This window comes from Apteryx mantelli, chromosome Z, assembly GCF_036417845.1.
Source record: "Apteryx mantelli isolate bAptMan1 chromosome Z, bAptMan1.hap1, whole genome shotgun sequence".
In the NCBI taxonomy this organism is placed as follows: Eukaryota; Metazoa; Chordata; class Aves; order Apterygiformes; family Apterygidae; genus Apteryx; species Apteryx mantelli.
Genome location: NC_090020.1, coordinates 49,257,896 through 49,270,154, shown reverse-complemented (window position 1 = coordinate 49,270,154; position 12,259 = coordinate 49,257,896). Strand labels below are relative to the sequence as shown.

The 12,259-nt window shown below is 38.9% G+C and overlaps 1 protein-coding gene across 3 annotated transcripts in view; it reads right to left on the bottom strand.

The window, feature by feature from the left end:
• ST8SIA4 (ST8 alpha-N-acetyl-neuraminide alpha-2,8-sialyltransferase 4) overlaps positions 1 to 12,259 on the bottom strand; it is a 62,937-nt gene that overhangs the window by 22,609 nt on the left and 28,069 nt on the right. The window contains exons 4-5 of one of the 3 annotated variants that reach the window (XM_067315538.1): positions 11,719 to 12,012; positions 4,295 to 4,999 (exon numbers count right to left, since the gene is read on the bottom strand). In XM_067315538.1, the coding sequence (XP_067171639.1) occupies positions 4,918 to 4,999; positions 11,719 to 12,012 (376 nt within the window). In that variant the 3' untranslated portion in view covers positions 4,295 to 4,917. Of the gene's footprint in view, positions 1 to 4,294; positions 6,692 to 11,718; positions 12,013 to 12,259 lie in introns of those variants that run through there. The other 2 variants (XM_067315537.1, XM_067315536.1) reach the window with 2 other exon arrangements.

Here is a 12,259-nt window from a genome sequence, read left to right as displayed (position 1 = left end):
GCACTTAGATTTGATCAATGCAATGAATCAGAGCAGATTAATCAGATATAAAAGGTATTGATTTTACAGTAATAAATCCCACTGCTGTCATTGCATTAACCAGAAGAGTCAGGCTGCACACAAATAAAAATAAAGTACTTCAGTAAATTAACGAGGTAGAAATTGCTCCCTAGGATCAAGATTCCATAAAACCTTTAAACAGTTAAAAAAACGGGCACTAAAGCATGTGCTCAGAGTTAGGCATGTGCTGAAGAACATGATTGAATAGGAACAATTTGCTGCATCACAACCTAATTGAATACAGAGCTCAGAAGAAGTGAGAGATTGTCTTACAAAGTCCATTAGATATGCAAAGCACACCTCAGCAACACACAGGAGGCTACATGCTGCCATGCCAAAGGACGGGCGCCTTTAAAGAGCCACTGTTGCTCACTTTTCACATCCTATTAGGCTTTAGCTCCACTGCAAGCAATGCCAACAAAAATGCCAATTAGCAGCAATGGGATGTGAAAGGAGCTGTGCCAAGCCCACCAACCGGTTTCACAAGGACACGTGCTAGATTGAGAAAAAATAATTTTAGGTCACTGCTACACTAGGTCAGAGGCAAACAGATGATACCTACGCAAAAGACTCCAGATCCCGCTACTAATTCCCCAAGCAATGACTACCCAACAGAAATTCCTATGGTTTTCAAGTAAGGAGATTAAAGGGCACTTTTTCTCCAGAAAGATTTCCTTTCTTTAGCTTGCTTTCCTCCAAGATCTGCCAATCTGACAGCTTTCTACATCGGCTTCTCTTTTCTACTACTTCATAATGGAATATAGAGAAATATGTCAAAAGCTGTTGTCATGATTAGCCAGTATCTGTCAAAGAAATTTAGAGATGTGTGCTGTCCACTGTATAACTTGCCTTATTTTATTACTGGGGGGTTCATCCACTTTTAAATATATAATAAAGGTGTCCAGGTAAGTAGCTCTCTACTATTATTATTGCTGTCATAAATCAAATAAAGAAAAAAGGAATTATGACAAATTCAAAACAAAGCAGCTAACCAGTTCAATGAACTGTAAGGAGATTTTTTTTCCCTTTTTTAAAATAAGCTGTGTAGAAGTATTTTTAAAAATTCTTTCAAAAGGAAAGGGAATATATGCCACTTTCTTGGTTAAAGCCTTTAAGCAAAAACCAAACTGTCTTACTCAAAGAATGAATATTAAGCTGAAAGTCATGGTATATTGCCACTGACTTTACTAAGCTACCACGCTGTACCAGCCATGTAATTAATACTAATTTGAAGTGAGGTCTTCAGTTTGAATTCAAGCTATTCAACTTCAAGTCATCAATGTCATAGAAATCAAGGGTGTTTACATATTGGCACATTTTCCAGATATTTCATGCCTGGAACTTGTTTTACATATCACAAACAAGTTTATAGAAATTAAAAATAAAAACAGAAAAAAAAGCACTGTCTACTCAGACACATTTCTTCTTCTCTTTCTCCTCTATGCCAGAGGATAAGCATCATACCAAAATAGCAACAACAACTCAGTAATCTCATGATTTAAAAACAGAATGTCTCAGGCAAATTTGGTGCTCCACCACAGCCCTCCTGCATCACCCTGGGCGGTGAGGAGCCTCCTTGCCTCTACAGCAACTCCCAGCAGCTTCAGCAGGAGGAAGAACAGACGTTCACTATGGATAGCCTGAGAGAGGAGATTTCCAAATCTTCTCCTAGCCAAGTCCCCTCAGGCATGTGCCATCAGGCACACCGGGGCCAGCACGCGCACCTTGCTATTTAGAAAGGAGAAGATGCTGCAGCACTGAACGAAGGGCTCCTTGTAAGGACCCGGCCTTCATCTGCCCTCAGAGCTTCCCCTCAGTGATTTTTAAGCGAGTGCTACCTCTATTAAGGATGAAAAAAGGAAATTCTGAGATTATTTTCTGAAGGATTCCTGTTGTCGAGAGTTGTGCGCTGTAGTCTACCTTCTGTTCCTTGCACCTTCTTCTACTCTGTCCCTTGCAGAGCAAAGGCGTAAAGGGCCTCATTTGGAAAGCTCATGCCAAACAGGAACCTTTCCAAAGCCCACAGATGAATATTACATTGTAGGAGCAATACAAAGCGAACGCTACCCTGCTGGAAATGGTGCCGATTTCAAGGCTGCAGCACTGTTAGTCCTTCTGCATGTTACATGTTTCATCTGAATCTAAGGATTTTGACTTAAGCATAAGCTGTGCCACCTGTTTGTTTCTGTATGACTCTGATATACCCACTACTTCCTCTCTGCCAACACCTCTGGTGAGCATGCCCACGTTCAGATTGAAATAGGAAAAGAAAAAAAAATAAAAAGCACCTCATGAGCCTCCAAAACATTCTGAAACCAGTAGTTGCACTTGCTCTCAGTAGGGTCTTATCTCAGATCCTTTTGCAGGTCTTCTTTGCTTGCAAGTTGTAAGAGAAAATGATTACTTGTTCTGGCTGGAAATTCCCCCGCATCCTACTGCTAGCCAACAAAGCGCAACCAAGTTTAAAGAGAAAAACAAGTGCTAGCAATAACTTTCTCTAAGTCAATGTTCTTTGACTACTTCACTAAATGCATGCTTCAAAGAATGCAAATAATATGACTCTTGCGCCCACTAAAAAGAGAATGAAAATGTAAATAAGCTGTCTCCACTGTGCTCATGAGGTATATCAAGTATGATTTCAGTACAGAAATATTGTAAAAAAATTGAAAAAATAAAAGTAACAGTTTTCACATTTTACAAAGAGAGGCGATACTCTTAATTTTTCCTGTGGCCTCGGGCTCACAGTGTGAATCCACACCCAGTGTTCACCTCCTGGACTGTCTATCCATGGGCATGGGAATGGCAAGGCACCTAAGAATGGGCTTTGCAGAAACTGGCTGGTCCTGAAAGAGGTGTGTGAGGCAGGATGTACAGCAAGACAGAGACTTCAGTCTAGCCCGTGGAAGGAAATGAGGACAGGCAAGAGATTTTAATCTCACCCCCTCTCGCCCCTCAGGCACCCATCATCTAACCCAGCTATGGGTTCTCTCCAACACTGAGGTAACACAACCCAGACCCCTCTCCTGACAGGTCAAAGTCTATCATGTTCTTTCAAAACATGTTCTTTGCTTAAAACTAACAGTGAGCATTACAGCATTGACGAAACCACCCGGCCTTTTACCCCCCACCACTCCCCTCCAGTGCCTGAAACACAGCCTGGCTCACCATTTTTCTCACTTTCTAACTCACTGAGCCTCTAATTCTCTGATGCGAAGTGGAAAAGCTTAGCAAGCTTCCCCTGGTCTCTGAAAGGCCTACACTTGGCTGATCTAGCAAATATTCAAATAAATTCAAATAAATTTTCCCAAGAAAGAGGAAGGACCAGACCGTCTCTCGCTTACCCAGCCGAGGAGTGCGTCAAGCCCTGGACTCCCGGCACAAAAGGAGACGGACCGCTTCCCCCGCTGGCTATGGGCTGTGGCAAATTAACCACTAGCTATGGCATTTGGTAACCTGAGACACAAAATACCTAAATCCTGCCTAAGTCTTAACCTGAAGCACTCAAGTCTTTCTCTGTATTTGAACAAGAACCCAGCAATTTTAAAGAAACCCTTCAAAGCGTTCTGGAAGAAACTCGTGTGAACTAAAAAGGGAGGCTACAGACGATATTAAGCCAAACAGCTCCTTCATACACTGACACCTACTACTGTTTATTCAGTTCCATAAACAATCCTGTGACTTGAAAGGAAGTAAAAAGTAACTGTCAGGGCCCGCTGGCATCATCTTTTATATATCACGGTCACCCATGCAGAAGAACAATTCACACTTTGTTCTTGATCTAGCTCTGTTTAAAGTCAATGTGACAGCCAGAAGCGTAGTATTAAAGAACTACAAAAGGAACAATAACAGGTATGTACCTCCATTTCTGTCTTCTCTCTTTTGTTTTGTTTTCTTCCTGAAAATATGTAACAAAGATTTGAAGAGAAAAAAAAAACCTAAGCCTTCTTAAATTTTCTTATTGCGATTAGTTATTTCTTTCAGGAGATGAAGGGATTGATTTGGAAAAAAAAATCATAAATATATACCTGGTATTTAGAACTAGTACAATTTGTCGTATCGTAAAATGGCATCATAATAGCTCTCCAGTTTTACTGGAAAGTTCAGACAGAAAGGCATTTTCAGTCAGAGCATTCACAACTGTAGGTGTTTCCTGATTTCCACTGAACCTCAGTAATTAACTAACAATTTGAAGAAATCTATTACTGACAGGATATTCCACACAACTGCTCCTCATCATAAAAGTTCAGTAAGACCAAAAGTTAACTACATACGTCTTTGAGAAACCTCAGTAACTCTCAGACAAAAAATATCAGAACAGTTTTTATTAAAAGTTTGAACTTAGAAACACGATTATAAAAAAGAAGCAAACCTCCCGGGACTTCCTCACACACACGTACATCGTACAAGGTCAGTAGATGACTCAACTCACTCATCTCAAAACTGGAGAACCTACTTCCCATCTGATTAACACCGTCAGCCCAATACTAACCTCAAAACACTCCAGTCCTCTCTATTTTGTTCCTCCAAGGCTGACTATGAAAACCACATCTGGTTTACTCCTCAGCTTCAGAGCTACAATTTTTGTTACGAGAGCAGAATACGGCCAATGAGAGCTAATTAATTTTGCACATTTTTATAGTTATTCAGAAACACAGAAAATAATAGCCTTTATTCGAAAGAAGGAAAAAAAAAATCCTGAAATGCTTAATATTGAAAAATATTAAGACAGAGGCCAAATAGATGTCAAAGTAAATATAAAACTAAAAATACACTGTATGAATAAACTATGTGTTATTTCCTGCATAGTTTGTTAAGTCATTAACATTAGGCACAGTGCTGTTGCTCATGGTAGATAAACTAAGCTGCAAAAATCTGAAAATAAGCAATTTCCTTACTATTTTTCTCATGACTGATTCTGCTGCTCTCCTCTAGTTGAAGCCTGAAAATTAACATTAAGAAAGTAAGTTTTACAATTTCTAATTATATCTATTTCTGATAATGAGAAACAAAGCAGTTGCCACAGCAAGAGGGAAGGAAAAAAAAAAAAAGAATTCTATTATCACCAGATAAATAAAAATAAGAATAAAGGCTGTCCTGCTAAGATCATGACCAGGCTTTTCATGGCCCACTTTGCTGAATGTATCAGGAATGAGGCTACATAAAATAAACTGCATAAAAAGCAGACAGTTTAGTGCACTTTTAATTCCCCCCCCTCCCTCCACTGTTTTAGCCGGGCTTGCTCCCATTGAAAAAGTGCTTCTTTCTCTCAAAAAGTGACCTATCTTGCTAAATCTTTCAGAAACCACAAGAAAAGAGGAGATTTTATGTAAAGGAAACAAAAGGCTATGGTGCGAGGCTTTGAGCGCGAGGAGAGGCTCCCGTTCAGCGCGGGTCCTGCTGCCATGCCTGAGCTGCGGGCCAGCGCATCAACCCCAGAAGACAACCTCCAACCTCCAGAAGGGACTGTGCTATCTAATTGACTTCCTTCTTTCTCCTAACACCTTTAGGATATTTACCTCTATCTCCCCTGCACTGATGGCATGGCCAAAACCCGCTTCTTACTCTACTACTCTCCTACCAGTCATCCTCTTTGCTGTGCTTCTGATGACTTCCCCCTTAAGGAGCGTCACCTCCTCCTCTCATATTCACAAGGGACCCTGAGCTCCAAAGAAAGACTAAAGACTTGACACAATATGTAAGTTCTCAAAATCCAAACTAACTGGCAAACTGTTTGGTTGCCTAACTTTGCAAACACAGCCAGCTTTACTGACGTGCAGGAGGGTAGTATAATACAGAACTTCTATTTTAACATCCATATATATGAAAAACAAGATTGTATTCCATTGGAAAGCAGAGAAAAGTGTGATTTTTTTTTCCTCATAATTTGAAGACTTTTATGACATGATTGGAAAGATCTGGTCATTTTATATTTAATATAACATTTGATTCTTAGCTAAATGGCCATCATTTTCATTTTTTTGTTTCAGCAGTGATTATTTATTCATCTGTGTAGTCCAAACTGCCTTTGCTGAAGGAATATATTTTAGCAGTAAAAAACAACTAAAGTGTTAGGAAAAAAAGAAGTGTTTGCAGTATCGATTGCTCCCAGCAATTGTTTTTTTATTAGCACAGAGCTGCTGGAGAACTATTTGACTTCTGCATGTTTGAGTTTCTCAAAGTATTTTTTCTGTGCTTCCCACAGTGAAGGACACTGGAGCTGTGGTGAAGTTGTAGAAAAGGTCACTCCATTCAAAACAACAGCTGTTTGCTTTCTCTAATAAAGGAAAAACGAGTCCGCCTGAGAAGGGACCATAAATAGGCACAGCACACTGTTTACTCAGGCAAAACGTGGATTTCAGTGGGAATTCTGCCACAGTTAATGTAGGATCAAGTTTAATACTGTTCTTTTACAGGCCATAGCAAGGAGGAAATGAGCTTAGCACAGGGAAATCCCATGGGACTTCTGTGTGATTGTCCTTTACCCAAAAGACCAGAAGGAATCTCACATGAAGCAACTCCAGTGATATCACTGCTGAGTGACTAACAGTCCATGGGATGGCTCCAAGAGGAAAAAAGGCCAAGAAAACATTGCTGCACATTAAGATGAGTGTGAGAACTTTGTTTTGCAGAGCTGGAGGAGGAAACATGAGAAAAGACTTGTCAGAATACAACAGGACACCACAGGAATATAGCATGGGGGCAGTTATTCCTCCTCAGCAAACGTCTTGAGAAATCCATCCGTGGGAAGCCAGGGAAGAGCTGCATGAGGCCTCGGGGCTGAGCACTGGCCTCTGCCTAACGCACCAGCAACGCCACCCTTGAGGCCTCTCCGTCCTCTGTCCCAAGGACTACAAGACAGGCTATCCAGAGCCAAAAACATGTCAGTCCTACTTTCAGGGGTGGTTGCCTGCCATCACTGGAAGTAAAAAACAAGACCGGGACTCCAATGTCAGTCAGCTCTGCTTTTGTTCGCCTGCCATTTCATGCACCTTCCGTGGGAGCTCTGACTCTGTTACTGAGTCTGGACTCTCTATACAGACACTGTTCATACCTCAAAGGCTAACATTCACTTGGAGATTATTATTAAAAATAATCCTAATGAAAGAGTTCAGAATGAAATCTCAGGTCCATTAATAAATCAAGGTTTCTGAAATTTGTTGTTAAATTCAATTTATTTTTAAAAGCTGTATGGTTTGCTCATTAGAGTAACTTCATAATTAACCTTCCTGCCAGTGGCATTAGAGAGCAAAGAAAGCCTTTTAATCAATTAAGCTCTTAATTTATGGGTTCTGCTTCCATCTTGAACACTGTTAGGTATTGATTACCTCAATTATTTTGTCAATAATGTATGCACGATTACATTAAAAGTTTCATAAAAAAGCTTTTAGAAATGCTGCATGAGTAAGTCACACAACTGCCCCAAAATCATGTTCAGAATCCCAGATTCTAAGAGGAAATAACGAACTCATTGACCAAAAAGTACAGAGAAAATTTGAGAAAACAGATTATCAGATGAAATCACCTGATCTCTTGGACAAAAACCTACTTAAGTCAAAATCTGAATGGTCTAACTTAAGACAGGCTACTGGTTAAAAAGGTAGTTACCATCTTGGACCTAGTATTTACAAAATCTGTGTTCACAAAACTTTGAGTCCCCTGAGATTTTAGAGACGTAACCATCACTCACGGAAGTTTAATAGGGCATGAAATCTGCAGAAAAGCAATCTCTTTTTTGAACACCACATTACCTTTTTTATGACCCAAAAAGTGCACAAATGGACAGAAAAAATAAAAGTTTTTCAAAATGTCCTCAGAATACAGTCATTATGCTACTATCTGAATAAGAGCAACTCCCAAACCCTGTGGGCTTTTCACTGCTTTCACTACATGAGAAAGAAAAACTAGGAGAGAGAATTTCAGTGCCATACGCAATTGCTGCAGACCTACCCTGTTTGTATGTAAAACAGTACATAATCTGGCCACACTTGATCAGAATAGCAGTCTAACAAGACCAATGTCCTGTCTTTAGAAATTTCCTATGCCTTACGTTTTAAAGAATGATGAAGGAAAAAATGAATTTGCCTGGATAATTTGGCAGTGTGGTGCACAGAAAAAGAATAAGGGCAATCCTTTCCATACCTTATGGCATCAGCCTGCACCCTTCAGCATTAAATCTCTCTATTACTATTTAGCGTGTCAGGTTGGAAACATAAACATTAGTTATAAAATCATTTAGCTCACAATACCCTACGTTTCCTTATTTTTCATAAAGTTTCTGGTGCATTAAATCAGAGCACTCTGGACATCAATTTAAATTTGCACTGGTAAGGACAAAGTTTTGTTTGTTTTCTTCAAAAAAAAGTTATAATTGTAAGCTTTTCAGGATAGATATCACTTCTTTTAGGCAGTTTTCAGCCCTATAACACAGAGTTTTTTATTTTTAGGTTATGAAGACTTGTAGTTGCAATGTAATAAGGTGCTCAAATTTCAAATAAGATCCTCATTCTACCCGGCAGAATGCCATGGACATGATGTAGTCCTCAAAAGGAAAAAGCATCATGGTTGCATAAGCGGCAATGAGCCTGTTAACTCTACAGTATAAAAATCTCTGTCTTCCAAAAAAGCTTAATGGCCTCTCTTCGCTTATTAAACATAAAACTGCACCTTTTATTCGTCTCCATAAGAATATGTTTTCAGGTTCAGGACACTACTTCAGTAGATCCTCCTGGTATTATGTCTTTGGCATGGTCTAACAAAATCTCAGTGTTTCAGTTATTATGACTTTGGAAGGATTTCAAGACATAAAAAACAACATAAGAGCCATACTGACTTTCCTGACTGATTCTTTTATTGTTTAAGTCTAATTTAAAACAGCTCTAACTACCTTCATATAAATTACTATTTAATGTAAAACATGCATACTCAAATGAAGAGTAAAGCCATATGGCCTTTGAAAATATCAAGGCAAAAAAAAGGGAACAAAAGAAGCGAACATTTATCTGTATGGAGGTTAAAAGGAGTTTTGGGAACATTGCAAATACAGGACAGTGCTTGCAAATGCTACAGTCCCATGTGCGTGCTCTACGCTTTTGTAGTTTTTAAAGAAAATCACTGAGCTACGTTCAAGGGCAAAGACAGGAAAATTCTAGCAGCGCCGGTATTCCACAAAACAAAGGTTGCACATGTAGCGCACATTCAAGTAGTTTCCTCCTGTAAAATAAAACAGGATACAAAAAGCACTTTTTGCAATTCAGCTTTCCTTATCATTCTTTCATCAGTATCTCAAACTCTATTTCCTCTTATGGTTTAGGCACTGAAAGATGTAGCATAAACCCTCACAGTGAGGCAAGCGTGCTCCGCCACCCTGCGAAGGGGACCAGATGCTCTGCACAAGTCTCACTGCAGGTTTTAACCTGCAGCTTTGTGGGTAGGTTTCCTGTTTTCTCTTCTCATCCAGCAATCTGCAGATTGGCTGCATTGTATCCTTTCTGTTTTGCAGCACCACCGGGTCTCTAATAGGTTACCACTGTTTACTTAATACGGTCACAAAGGCTTACCCTAGCAAGCACACAGAACTCAAAGGCATCCAAGATTAACGTTATACAAAAAAAGTTCAGATTCATAAAACAAGGGGAAATTTATAGGAGTTCCTTTTAGAAAAATGTCTCTTAAGAGGTTTGTAAATCATCAGACAGTTTACAGTGGATTTAAAATAAAAAAAGAGCCGAACAGATAACTGCACATAGAATATATTATTATTAAGTTTTTCCTTAAAACTAAGGTATGGGTAGGTGAACTTGCACACACCATTTTAAATAGCAGCAGAACCAGCTGTCCATTTGTTTCAAACTAGTACTGAAGTTAGCAGGTGTAATGAGCTTAAACTTTCCCAAGTCTTATTCTTCCAAATGGACTGATTTGATAATCAGATTATGCAGTTTTAAGTTTTACTTTATTTTTCAAGTTACTTTATTTATTTGTAGGCAACATTAATTTTTAGCTCAGGCACATTTTAATTTAAGAAGAGCTTTTGCTTACCAATTTCTCATGCTACTACAGCACTCCATTTGAAATATAAACCAAATAAATCTGTGCTGCCGCATCGTATGATATTGCTAGGTATAATCTCAAATGGTTAATCTAAATTTTCAAAAGCAATTAGCAATTTTGATGGCAGAGCTTTTGCTGCTTTTCTTTCAGAGAGACAACATAGGTGCTAAATCTTCTCTTAAGACAAGACACCCTGAAGGAACCTCCAGCTGGCCAGCTGAAAGACTGCACATCCTGAATTACCATTCACGTTGGACAATGTTGGCTAGATTTAACAGATGGAAGTGAGAACTGCTGTTTGTAAACTGGAAGTGAACTTATTTCTTTTGATTTATATACACAAGCGAAAACAACTGCACCTATCCATGTGCTTTAGGCACTTCAAATACTTGAAAAATTCAACACATTGAAAGCCTAAAACGTAACTATAGAGTAACTGAATAACAAAACAACCTTCTACTAACAAACTGAACAACTCAGTACAAAATTAAAAAAAATTAAAAATTCTGAAAGGGACAGATTTTTTTTCTCCAGTGCCAAAAGTATATTACATGAAGATCACAACAGTTAATCTACTTTGGTCATGGCAGAAAGAGGACAGCATATTCAAAGGCCCTAATATCTTCAAAAATAACATATTTTTAGACTTTATTCTCATCTATTGTATTGAGGCATCAGTTCTAACAATCCCTCTAATCTTTTCTCTGCTGATGTAACAAGCAATTTTTCAGACAGGTATTATAATCATTAACAGCTGTACAAGCCAGTGCCAATACTTTAAAGCATCCCCCCAAACCCCACAAACAGAGCACAGGTCAGGGAAGACAAGCTGAATCGGTTCACATTGCGATAATTCATCTAACAAATACATATTGCACTACCATCATCCCCTGAGTGTTTTTTAGCCCTATATACTCTAGCCTTGGAGTGACAACGACATGGAAAGCCTTCATCTAACAGTCATGTTTGATTATGGGGTTGAAAAAAGGGCTCATCACTAAGCACAGATGGATATTTTTTAAAAACAGCTGGCTACATGAATGCTTTCAGTGATTCTGGTCACTTGTTTTGAATTGTTCAAGCTTCTGGACAAATTCAAAAGGAGAAAGAATGCTATAAAGCCCTGGACATTTTGGGAAGGAGCTCAGTATTTTCAGATCTGCCAGATCTCCTCCTTATTTACACATTGTTACCTAACCTCCCCTGCTTTTTTTTTTTTTTTTGTCTCCATAGTCTTGCCAAAAAGAAGCCATGTAGCACTTTCAATGTCCTCTGATGTGCTAAGACTCCCACGTATCCTCCGAATCCAGTCTGTCTTCTCACCAATTTCTCATTATAATGGTAATAAAAGCATTTTGTACATAAAAGTGCAAGCGAAAAGTCACAGCGCTAATGCATTCCAGTTGTTTGCTTTAGAGCAGTCTAAAAGAGTGGACGACATTTATTACCAAACAAATTTACTTCATCATAAATGCAATCCATTATGACAAGAATGGAAATACCATACCCCTTTTAACATTATACTAGAGCTTCTTTCTGTCTGCTAGGAAGCCTACTTATACAAGCTCCATTGTGCCAAGGACAGACCAGTCTTTTCCAGACACTTACCCTCTGACAGCATGAATAAGTCTCAGTGATGGATAGGCAGTTCGCACTTTCAATTTATTCTTAAGGATTAATGCATTAACCCACTCCACATGCTTCTCTCCGCCTTTGACCATGAAAGCAGGGATCCAAAGGACACTGTCATTCAGCATGGATAGTCTATGCACAAATTTTTCTCTGTCACTCTCATTCCGAAAGCCTCCAAACGCTCTTTGTACAACTGATGGGTTCATGGTAATAAAATCAGATTTAGCTCCCACATCTGCAGCAAACTCCACCACAGGAGCTAGATTGCACCTGAAGAGGAAGAAATTAATGGAAAAATGAAAATAAATATGAAACATTAACTCAGAAAAAGGTATGCATGAAAAGAAAAGCTGAAAGATGAACACATAAGCCCATTTCAAACTATGTGAGAAAAAAATACAAGTGGCAATAGGTGTGATATCACACAGCCTTTTACCTAGCTTGGACACTCTTCAGACAAATTTTTTAAAAATATTACATGTAAATAACTCTGTGAGAAAGACACTCTTCTGTACAT